Source organism: Mesoplodon mirus (genome assembly GCF_964341445.2).
Source record: "Mesoplodon mirus genome assembly, chromosome: 3".
NCBI lineage: Eukaryota > Metazoa > Chordata > Mammalia > Artiodactyla > Ziphiidae > Mesoplodon > Mesoplodon mirus.
Window position 1 is genome coordinate 129,673,022 of NC_138978.1, and position 12,321 is coordinate 129,685,342.

The 12,321-nt window shown below is 40.5% G+C and overlaps 1 protein-coding gene across 2 annotated transcripts in view; it reads left to right on the forward strand.

The window, feature by feature from the left end:
- SMYD3 (SET and MYND domain containing 3) overlaps positions 1 to 12,321 on the forward strand; it is a 738,989-nt gene that overhangs the window by 573,746 nt on the left and 152,922 nt on the right. For both annotated transcript variants that reach the window (XM_082612030.1, XM_082612031.1), the window contains one exon: positions 3,089 to 3,199. In XM_082612030.1, coding sequence (XP_082468156.1) covers positions 3,089 to 3,199 — 111 coding nt within the window. The remainder of the gene's footprint in view (positions 1 to 3,088; positions 3,200 to 12,321) is intronic.

Here is a 12,321-nt window from a genome sequence, read left to right on the forward strand (position 1 = left end):
TGGGCACAGGGCTTTCTAGAAGTTCAGAGCAGGGACACTCAAGCGGTGGTAAGGATCAGGGGTGGTGGGAGAGGATAAGGAAGGCTTCCAGAGAAGTGACTCCTAGACTTTTAAAGGATCCAGTGAGTAAAAGTTGGCTAAGACAGGGGCAGGCATTCTAGACAAAGACACAGGGGCCAGGGACAGAATGGTGAATTCAAGGAACAGGAAGCTGTTCACATCAATAGACTGACAAATTCAGATGTGACCAGCGGATGAGGGAATATGTAGGGACCAGACCAAGCAACCCATGGGGGCCTTATTGAGGATCTCAGTTCACTTGAAGGGTCTGTAACAGTGCCTGGTATATAGGATGCACTCATTAAATATTTGTTGGAAGGGAGGGGGACAGGAAATGGGGCATCACTGAAGAGTTTAAGCAAAGGGACGGCACGATGAGTTTTTCCGTGTGTAGGCAAAATTGGGAGAATGATGCATAATCCAGGCAAGAGGTGACAGTGGCAGCCTGAAGACGGGAGATTCAGGTGGTGGCTTGTGATGGGGGATCTGAAGAATATATTTATAAGCTAGAGTTAGCAGAATTTGAAAACTGACTGGCTCTAAAGGTGTGACAAAGAGAAGAGACATGAATAACACTCAGGTTTGACTTTAAATAGAGGGAGGATTTTTTAAAGTCTATTTTCAATTGAGAGCCAGTATTAGAAAAATTTATAATTGTGACAGTGTAATTCGAGAAATGAAGACCAAGTCTAATTTTAATTTGATCTTATTATCCACTGCAAAGTACATAATGAGAAGATGGGCTTCAGGGAAAAGGGGTTCACTTTGCCTTGAAAATTTCAAGTAAGCAACAAATTCGATATCCAGCAAATACCTTTCATGATATTACTCTAATGTTGGAATTGATTTACTGCATTTTCCATAAGAGCTGCACTAAAATGGCAAAGCAATGATCAGTAGCATTAATATTTTAATGCAGTTTTGTTCTTTGCCATTAAAACATCCACTGATCAATGGCAAAGTTTCATATATATGTTCCCACTAAATGAGCCCTACATTTAGTGAGCAGATTCTCCATTAAAACTAGTGAGTCAACAAGTCTTTAATAAAGGTTTTCATCTTTGGTTGATAAAATGATTTAGCTGTCATTACTAGTTAGTAATCCGGCTTTTTTTTTTCCAAAATAATATGAATAAAAATGTTTTTGCCGTTGAGACCTTCAGCTTTGATACAGTGTATTTTTGCAGACTTCAATGGCATGAAAGAGGCACGGGAGGAACTGGACAGTCTTCATTGGAGGAGGCGTATTTGAGCCAAGCCTGAAGGAGAGAATTCTGAATAAGCTGAGAGTGGAGGAAGGGGCGTTGGCTGGTGAAGGCCAACACCATACACGTTGCATGGCGTGCATTGTTTCAGCGTGTAGCATTGTACATAATGATGACAGATGGTAGGGTGTAGGGAGAGATGCGGAGTCTAGAAAGGCAGACAGAAAATCTTCTGGGGAAGCCTTGTGTATCCTTATCCTATAGGCAGGGAGAAACCGTCAGAACTCTTTGCATAGAGAAATGACATGATCAAGTATGAGCTTTAGGAAGATCTCTCTTAAAGCAGTCTAGAAGATGCAATGTAGACTGACGGCAGCAGGGAGGCCAGTTAGAAAGCCACTGCACAGTCCAGGTAATGGTTCCAGGCAGTTACAGAATACTGAGGGAGGCCGTAGGAGTCTCTTTTGGGGGTTAAATGAAATAACTAGTCTCCTGTTTCCCATTCACTGCCTGGCATGATCACTCATGAGTTTTGGCCCTTGTAATAAACTCTTAGGTTTGTCAAGCATATTTCTCTGCTGTGACAGGCCCTGGATTTGTTGGCTTCACACTGGGCCCATTGTAATCACCCGATAAGTACTACCGATTAATCTGACCTGATAGCTGGGGCTGACGACCAAGAGCCATTGGGCTGGATTGAGAATTAGGGTCCTAGAGTTATAACCCAAAAGGGAACACAGAGATCAGCGCATTTTACCATCTCACCTCATATAAGGAAACTGGGCCCCTGAGAGCCTGATAATTCAAGATGAATGTGTATGCTGCCCCCAACTTACTAACAGGCTGTTTAAAAAAGTGTGCTTAGAAATCGGTTATTTGGAATTTAAGAGGAACTTGCCTGATACGGTGGCCCTTTGTACCTCAGAGGCAGCTCTGGCTTCAGATCATGAGGCAAAAGAAAGATTTAGGGAGTTAAAAAGTGGCTGTGGGGCTTCCCTGGTGGCGCAGTGGTTGAGAGTCCGCCTGCCGATGCAGGGGACACGGGTTCGTGTCCCGGTCCAGGAAGATCCCACATGCCGTGGAGCGGCTGGGCCCATGAGCCATGGCTGCTGAGCCTGCATGTCCGGAGCCTGTGCTCTACAACGGGAGAGGCCACAACAGTGAGAGGCCCAGGTACCGCAAAAAAAAAAAAAAAAAATGGCTGTGGTCTCAGCTGCAGGAGCCCAGTTGTTACAGACTATTGCTTAGCGTGAGCTAGAGACAAAAATAAATTTATTTTAAAAATAAATAAATAAAAGCCTCACAAGTAAGGGAACTGTCTCCTAAGTTCCAAGATTCCAAACCTGGTTGACCCTAAATTCCATGAAGCAGCTATAGAATTGATTAGGATTTAAGAGCAATCTGGCTACATAATCTGCCACCCATTTGATTGCCAGGATAAATTTGGCTTCTCTGGTTGCTAGTGGTTACAAAATTTATTACCAGAACTTAGTAATATCAAACATATAACAGCTCTTGATATTGTACTGTTTAGTGAATAAAAGATAAGGTGCAGAAGTATATAGAGTTAATGAGCCCAATTCTTTAAAATAAATCTATGATACACATGTGCTCACCACATAACAAAGACTGGAAGGTAATGCATTGACAATTTTACATGTGATTATTTGGGTGGAGAGACCATAAGTTGTTTCTTCTCTCTTACTTACAGTTTTTGGTGTGCAGTAAAAACGTGTTTTACTTTAATGATTCACAATAATAGCCATTGGTTAAAGAAAACGATCACAGCAGCCGTGTGACCCCTCCCTCTCTGGCCTCCACAGCTCACCATCTGCTACCTGGATATGCTGATGACCAGCAAGGAGCGCCGGAAGCAGCTGAGGGACCAATACTGCTTTGACTGTGACTGTTTGCGATGTCAAACCCAGGACAAGGTATGTTGTATGGAACCAGCTTGGAACACCTCCTGGGCAACGTCTGCATGGTTTTTCAGAGAACTCTGCTTTCATTTCATTAATCCAGAAGTAAATGACCCTTGGTGCATAGTAGGAAACAAAAGTAAATAAAATAATACATTGTGCTGCATATGTTTTATTTCCTGGAACTCTTATCACCCACCAGGCAGTACGAGGTTTAATCTCAGGTAAGGATCCATGGAGTTTAGAGTCTAGAGGGAATGTAGGTGTAAAACATGTAATTAAAAGGACACTGAAGGCCAGAGTGCTATTAGAGCCTGCGGCAAGAGGGTTAATTATGTTACGATTGGTAATAGCTATTGCTCAGTAGTAAACATCTCAAGTTTTATCTAGTTTTTTATTTCTTTCAAATTTCTTCTGTAAGCCTTTCTGCTGCACTACTTTATCAGAGGGTGACCACTTATCTAGCAACTTTTACTCTCTGAGAAATGAAGAAGAGCCAAAATAAATGCCATAAAGATAATGAGTAAACTTTTCTCATGTGAATCTTATACTTTCCTCACATTGACCCTATTTACTCTTAGTTTGCACACAATCAGGTTATCTAATGATTAACTTTTGTAGAGTGTTTTACATTTGTTGGAATTCTTTTGTAATCATTATCTCGTTTGAACTTAATACTCATAAATTAAGACACAGAACTCAGAAAGGTTCAGAAATATGCCTGTGGGAGAGGATGAAGGAAAAGTGGCAGCACCAAGTCTCAAACAGATCTTTTAATAAAGCTGGTGCTCCTTCCCCTGCACCACAACTACCTGTGACTTCTGGCACTGACATCGATGGAGAGAGGTAGTTGCTTTCACTACTACTTTCACTAGTTGCATGCAAAAGGACCATGAGCTCATTCTAAAGATGCAGGAGTCAGTGATCATGATTAGTTTTTCATTAAAAAAAGCTTTTAGAAATAAGTGAATTGAACGGGAAAAGTTGGACCCATTGCTGATAGCCCCCCAAGATTCAGTCCACTTTAGTGTTCCCGTTTTGCTGTTCACAAACGTTCCAGGCATCCTAGGGGATCCCCTGGGATTCCTCCTCAGATTACAACCTGGAATGCAAGCTAACTTCCCATCAGCATCCTTGGTTGGGAATGGGAAGGTTTTTGTATTTAGTGCCTCTTACATGCCATCTATATGGCAGACCCTCAATTTTTTTTTTCTTTGAGTAAGTGATTGTTTTATTAAAGCTGGGGTCATGTTCACTTTTGGCTTATTGTTACAGTTGAAATCTGGGCTAAAATAGTATATTAGGAAAGAGTTTGGCTACAAATAACAGATAACCTGACTAAAACTGGCTTTAGTAGGTGTGATGTGTTTTTCTCAAGAATTCTAGAGAAGCATTCCAACATGAGAGCAGCTACTCATAGGTCTCATCACAGACCCAGAGTCCTCCTGTGTTCCTCCTTAGCTAGCCCTAGCATATGCTTTTGTCTTCAGGGTGCCAGGATGACTGCTGCCCACAAGCCCTAGTCAGTGCATCCAAGCTCTAGACAAAAAAAAAAAAAAAAAAAAAGAAGGGGTAATAAAATGCAAAGAACAAAGGGAAATCCTCCTAGGGATTTCCACCTGTATCTTATGGGTCAGAGCTATGCCACATACTACTGTAGGTGTAAAAGAGGCAAGGAAACAGAATGTTAGCTTTTCACTAGAAGAAGACAAGGGAGAAGAAAGCTGTGGATAGCTTTTCGGTAGCTGATCTACAGTGTCTATCATATCCGTTAAGACCATTTTCTTTATTCCTTTGAGTTCAAAGTTTATTTGAGACAGGATTGTCCAGAGAAACAGAACCAACAGGGTGTGTGTGTGTGTGTGTGTGTGTGTGTGTGTGTGTGTGTAGAGAGAGAGAGAGATTGATTGATTGATTGATTGATTGATTGTAAGGATTTAGCTCATGTGATTGTGGGGACTAAGTCCCAAAATCTGCAGTTGGCAGGCAGGAGACCCAGGATTGCTGATAGTGTAAGTTCCAGTCTGAAAGCTGGCAGGCTGGAGACCCAAGAAAGCCAGTGTTTTGGTTTGAGTCCAAAGGCAGGAAGAAACTGATGTCCCACCTAGTCAGGGAGGAGGAGTTCTGTCTTACTAGTGGTAGGGTCAGCCCTTCTGTTTTTTCAGGGCTTCAACTGATTGGGTGTGGCCCACCCACATTGGAGAGAGCAATCTGCTTTATTCAGTCAATTTATCCAAATGTTGATCTCATCTAAAAACACTCTCACAGATATACCCAGAATAATGTCTGGCCAAATGTCTGGGCACCCTGCAGCCCAGCCAAGCTGACACATACTGTTAGTCATCACAAATATTGTGTTAGAGGTAAGCCAAGCTATATAATCCAAAAAGTACTTGAGGGTGGGAGGAATGGCAGCATCCAGCTTTGGGAAGGTGTGTGCAGTAGCCCACAGGCACCTGGTGCACACCTGCCCCACCATCATGATGCCCAAGAGGAAGGTCAACTCCACAGAGGGGGTGGTGAATGTGGAGCCCAAGAGGAGATCAGCAAGGTTGTCAGCTAAGCCTGCTCCTGAAAAAGTGGGAATGAAGCCAAAAAAGACAGCAGGAAAGGATATATCTTCAGACAAAAAATTGCACACAAAAGAGAAAAAGGGGAGCAAAGAGAAAACAGGCCGAAGTGGCTAAGCAAGAAACTAAAGAAGATTTACCTGGAGAAAATGGAGAAACTAAAAATGAGGCGAGTCTAGCCTCTGGCAAAGCAGGAGAAAAAAAAGCCAAGTCTGATTAATATCATCTACTATGTCTTATCAGTGGCCCCTGTCTCTCTTCTTGCATGATCCAGATGAATATTTTTATCAACTATTTTGTAAATGCAAGATTTTTTAGAAGCTCTAGAAACATTTTTAAGGAGGGAATCCCACATCGTCACATTTTTTATGTGTAAAGGGTTTTTTTTTAAAGAGGTGAAATCATTTGCTGGTTGTTTATTTTTTAGTACAACCAGAAAATAATGGGTTAATCGGATGAATGGGTAAAGAAGATGTGGCACATATATACAATGGAATATTACTCAGCCATAAAAAGAAACGAAATTGAACTATTTGTAATGAGGTGGATGGAGCTAGAGCCTGTCATACAGAGTGAAGTAAGTCAGAAAGAGAAAGACAAATACTGTATGCTGACACATATATATGGAATTTAAGAAAAAAAAATGTCATGAAGAACATAGGGGTAAGACAGGAATAAAGACACAGACCTACTAGAGAATGGACTTGAGGATATGGGGAGGGGGAAGGGTAAGCTGTGACAAAGTGAAAGAGCGGCATGGACGTATATACACTACCAAACGTAAGGTAGATAGCTAGCGGGAAGCAGCCGCATAGCACAGGGAGATCAGCTCGGTGCTTCGTGACCGCCTGGAGGGGTGGGATAGGGAGGGTGGGAGGGAGACGCAAAAGGGAGGGGATATGGGAAAAAAAAAATTTGATGGGCAAATATATATCTAGTATTATGTTACATGTATATCATTATATTTATATTTTATTATATATTGTATAAAAAAAAGAAAATAAAGGGTTATTGAATAAGGAGGCTTTGATTGTCTTGGGTGTCAGCTTAACATTCCATACATGGGGATTAGTTTTTATGTCTTATAATACAGAGCATACTAGATGGCAATTTGGAGTCACGTTGTACATTTACTATGTCTTGAACATTTTAAATTACTTCCATTCCCATGTTGTTTTTGGTAGAATTGTTTCTTAAAGAAAACTACCCCTTGACCTTGGCTGTCCCTTTCAGAACTGTGTGCGTTCCATAACATCTTTGGTCTTGGTAGTGCAGTTTTCCTAATAACTTTGGTAATGTATTGCAAAAGATTGAAAATTTGAGTATGTAATGTATATGATATTAAATTGTGAATTAGTGGTATTTATGATGTAACAGCTTAACAGTATTTGAAGATATTGGTACTTGATATCCTATTAAGGAAAATTTGCCTTCAAATTTTAAACTGGAAAGTCACTGGAATAACTGTTTAGAAAAGAATCACAACTATGTGATTTTTCAGATTTTAAGAATTACGTACAAATTGAAATATCTGTGTACTGATCCTCAAAACAACCAATAAAATCTCAATTATGAAAAAAAAAAGTGCTCAGTTACTCTGCTGGATTCCAGTCCATTCTGTATCTAACAGACTGAGTGATCTTGGGCAAGTCATTCAGCCTCTCTGATTTGCTCCATCATCTGTAATACAAGGGAATTAGACAAGATGGTCTTAAGGCCCCTTCCGGCTCTATTATCCCATATTTCTGTGAAATGTTTCCTAGTGGAAATGAGTAGGATATGTATTTAGATGAAAATATAAACTTGATTTCAGTTAGTTCATCAGTTATATTTTTGAGTTTCTATTTATCTGAGAATTTTGTTCTATTTAGTGATATAAACATTCCTTCTGAAATCTCTATACTGTTGCTTTGATTTGCAAAAATACTACAGAGGTAAATTCAACTTAGCCCATTCCCAAAAGAGCATAAATTAAAAATTAGTTCAAAAATTAAATTTACTTCAGTTCCTAGATTTAAAGTTTTCAAGCTTATTTTTCTGCTTTTCTTGGAACCTAGAAAATTCATCTCAACAGGTTTCTGCATCAAGCAATATTTATTACGTGCCACATCTGTATGTTAGTGGACTTGCATGGTATCATGTTTCAGGAAGGCAAGAGGCCTTTTAATAACAGGTGTAATTTGCATTTGTGGAGTTAGTTGTCGTTTGTAATCAGCAACAACTTAATTTCTGGAATAAATAAAACTTACCTTCTAGAGGAGGTTTTGGGATGATTTGGCTTGTGCAGGTCAAAATCCAAGGCAATAGAAGCAGAACAGACCAAATAGAATTGATTGTTTCCATAAGTTTGTGGATAGTACATAGTGTGCTTCCTTGAATGTCACATGCTTTATTGCAAAAAAAAAGTTGTATTTACTTTCTTTCCTAAGCCTGTTACATATGATCCTTCTTTTAAAACACGATGCCAGTCAATTTACTCACAGCCCTCTTGCCTCATTCCTAGTTTATTGAAATAGCCCCTAATTGGTCACCTGGCACTCAATTTCTTTCTTTTCATCTCTTTTGCACACTGTTTTTGAGTAAGTTTTCTGAAATAGCACTATTTCCATGCCGTTCTTTGCTCAGAATTTTTAAAATATTCGGCATTATCCCTAGTCTTCAGGATAAACTTCAGACTCTTAGCTTGACGTTCAGTGTCCTGCAAAATCATGACCCCAAGATCCAGCCTATATTTGTTTCTTTTTTTCTCTTTTCCTTTTTCCTCTCTTTTGCAACTCGTTTTACCTAAATTGTTTTATCTAATTATACCATTTCCCCACCCAAAAGATTCTGAAGTGGCTTACAGGCACTCATGCACATATATACACATATATGTATCAATATATACCTGTGTATGCAATACAACAACAATAAATTTTATATTGACTTGTGAAATAAGAGTGACAAAAAATAAGATAAAAGCAGGTTAGAACCCAGAATGCATGCCATATGATCCTATACGGTGACAAGAAATAAATCACAGATTTGCTTTAAACTTCTCAGCAGCCAAAGCTAAAGACTAATTTCAAAATGCACAGTAGCTGGAAGACTGGACACATACGTGCTCCTCAGCTGAAGCAGTTTCTCCTGGAACTGAGGCCTCAGGCACTCACCAAGGGTCCCACTGAGACTGAATGAGCAATATCCTTATCAGAATCCACAATGACTTGAAGAGCCGATTTTTATAATATTCTTCAGTGTGGTTGATTGACATAGTTTCATATTATAACTTAATAAAAGAAGTAAGGAAGGTGAAAATTTATGTAATCTATGTTCTCATCTCTCTGATGGTTTACTTCATTCCAAGAATAAAACTGAGACTATATAGAAGAAAGCAAGAACTGTATGTCCTTCAGGTAATCCTTCCTTATTTCTTGTAGTCTTTTAATTTAAAAAAAAATTTATTAAAGCTATACATGTATACAGTTTGAGAAGTCAGAGTACTAGACCCAAGTTGAAAACTTTAGTACATTCTCTCCTGCTGCTGCCTGAGTCCTGCCCCCCAAGAGGGTGCCCTCTTTCAGCTTCTGGCATTTATTCCATGTTTCTAAAACTAAAGTTCCCTTAAGACACATCCTAGGGATTTTTTTTTGCTATTGGGTTGGTTTAATGACTATTTTTTATTTCCAGGATTTCAAATTTGCTTTTTTTCCCCATATCTTCCAGTTTAGGTTTTATTTCTACCTGTTTCTGTTTCATAATTTCTTATTCACTTCCAATGCATACTCCTCTGTTATTTATCTATTTGAGCATCCTAACCATACTTCAAGTCTTGGTCAGTCAGTGCTATAGTTTATTTTACTGGAGTGAAATTGTGTTCTGATTGTTGATTTTTGATTTTTGTCGGTTATCTTCCTTAGCCTTGCATTTCACTATGTGTTCTGGAACTTTGTATGGTGGGCCCATTTTTAGTGGAAATTTTTTTATTTTGTTCCTTTTTCTCCTCTCTGTGCATCTGCTCTGTCTGGTAGCTTTGCACGTGCCTCCCTCAGGCTCCTCAGGCCCCAGTTCAGAATCCAGACTTAATGGCATTTGGAAGTGTTGCACCACAGCAATGCTGAGGCTATTGCAGACCTGGTTACTTAGGCAATGGGCCTCTGACTCCTTACATGGAGAGACTCTATCTGTGCCTTCTAGCCTTTCCAGGTCCAGTAGTTTCTATAAATGTTTATCCCATGTCATCAACCTATATTTTCAGCGTCTTTTTGTGACTGGGGGAGCCGCACCTCATCCCCTGCCTTTAAGCTTTAAAGCAGACTCTACTCACCTTTCTTCTGTGAAACATTTTTATCTCTTTCAACCATTGGAACTGAACTCGTGCCTATGACTGCCAGCTTCTAGACCTGAGGCCCTGGCTTCGGCTTTGCTGAGTGCTCCGCGTTTCTGTTCTGTTACTGGTCCAGGGAGAAGTTTATCTTGTTTTTGAATTAGTAAAGCCACTTTGGGTTTTTCTTTTTATATTTTACTCATTGTTACTATGGGTTTGGAGTAGAAGAGAGCACCTCTGAGTCTGAACTTACAACATCTTGTTGGAAGCCTGCTGTTCGCTTTTCATAGCTAAGAATTCAAGTCTTTGGCGTTAGAGGAAAATACGAGGATAAACAATGATCTAATTCTCCTGAGGGCTTCCAAGCATGTGTGTACTTTTACCCAGTACCTGCCTGTCTGTGGAGCAGAGGTCTGTGTCTTGTATCCCTGGGCCTTCTTTGGAGGGAGAGTTGAGTAGAATCATTCTGAAAATGTATCCATTTCAAAAACAGTTTAATAGGAGGAAACGCCCTAAGAAGCTTCTCATTCCTTGATGCTACAGTTCTAAGTCCACCCACTCTCATTTTCTTTTGTAGAAATAAAGCAATGTTAATGATTGTCTTTGGTAAATATTTCAGTTTCTTTTCAGAGACTCTCTTTTGTAACATGGAGTCACCTTTCTTGGGTCCCTGTGAGGCCCTTCACTACATCTGTGGGTGACGGAGCCCAGAGTAGCCCAGCATCCCTCAGAGACATGACTAGTACTGGCGAGAGTGGCCTCGGTTCCTGTATGTGCTGCACCTTCCCCAGGCTGTCACTGTTAAACCGGGAAGACTGGGGAAAGGAGGCAGCGCTGAACCAAAGGAAGGAACAATGATTGTCTGAAGAAGGAGTAAAGGAATATAGGGTTAAAGCTGTATTCAAAGGAAATGAGAGTTTACTGCCCAAGAAAAAGTTTTTATGGTAACTTGAGTCTATTTGAAATATGAGCAATTACTTAAAGGTCATTAGAAAACCAAGATTTTTTTCTGCTGCCTTCCTCTATTTTGCTAAATTAATGGTAAGCAGGAATGCCTCGTGGTGCGATGATGAGTCCAGCCAGCTCTGAATTGTTTTATATTTCAAGTTTTAACAATCTAAGCAGAATGTGTTTCCTGTTTCTAAAGTTTTCATCATAACTGAATTACATTCTCTTCAGGAAGATTAGGAAGATTTGGCAGGGAATTGAAGGAGAGAGAGAGAGAGAGCGTGTGTGTGTGTGTGTGTGTGTGTGTGTGTGTGTGTGTGGTGAGTTTTTAAGTAGTCAAACCTAACATTACTGTGTGTTACCTATCTTGCTTCTCCAAACAACCAGAAGAATGGGTTTCCCAAGAGTGGGTGCAATGCTGGCTGTCATTAACGTTAAAGTGACGAGAGGGGTTTATTGATTTCATAACCACATAATCCCAGCTGCAGTGTCACTGTGAATGACTGGGCGAGGCTTCTGGGCGTGACACAGTGGACACAGTGGGCTGTAAAATCAGCTGGGAGATAAACACTGTAGCTACCATGTTAGCCCTGGGATATGCTGTTCCCCACATCACAGGACACAACGCTTCAACACGCTCTTCTCCCCAGAGAGCAGACAGCTTTGCCCCCCAGGCTGCTTCATGTGACTCTGGTTTGTCCAAAAGCCCACGCCAGGGGTAAGAAGAGGGTCTCTCCGTAATTTGTGGTGACATGAATTCCACTCACAACCTTTCCAATTGTTGCATAAAAATTCTTTTCTCCTGACTTTTGGCGTAGAAGCAGCTCTGGCTCGGGGAGCAGATTCAGTGATGGCAGCTACTGTGCCATGGAAGTATGTATTCCTGTGTAACAGGCACATTACCTTGCTCAGCACATGGCACACGGTGTTCAAGGAGTGCTGTGGAATGAGGTGCTCTTCCTCAGAGAATATTATCATCATGATGCCTACCAGAGCTTCGGGGGCACTTACTGTGTGCTGGGCATGAGAACTGGGGCATTATGTACCTCGTCTCATTTAATCTCCGTCATTTTATGAGGGGAGTGGTTGCTCTTCTTCCCACTTTGCAAACGAGGTATCTTCAGGAGCTATGTTCTTAACCACTCCACATACTGTCTTTATAATTTCATGAATAACTTACACAGTTTCCCTATCTTAGTTTTTAAATATTAGAGTATAATTTGCATTCAGTAAAATTCACTCCTTTTTTTTTTTTTTTTTTTTTTTTTTTGCGGTACGCGGGCATCTCACTGTTGTGGCCTCTCCCGCTGCGG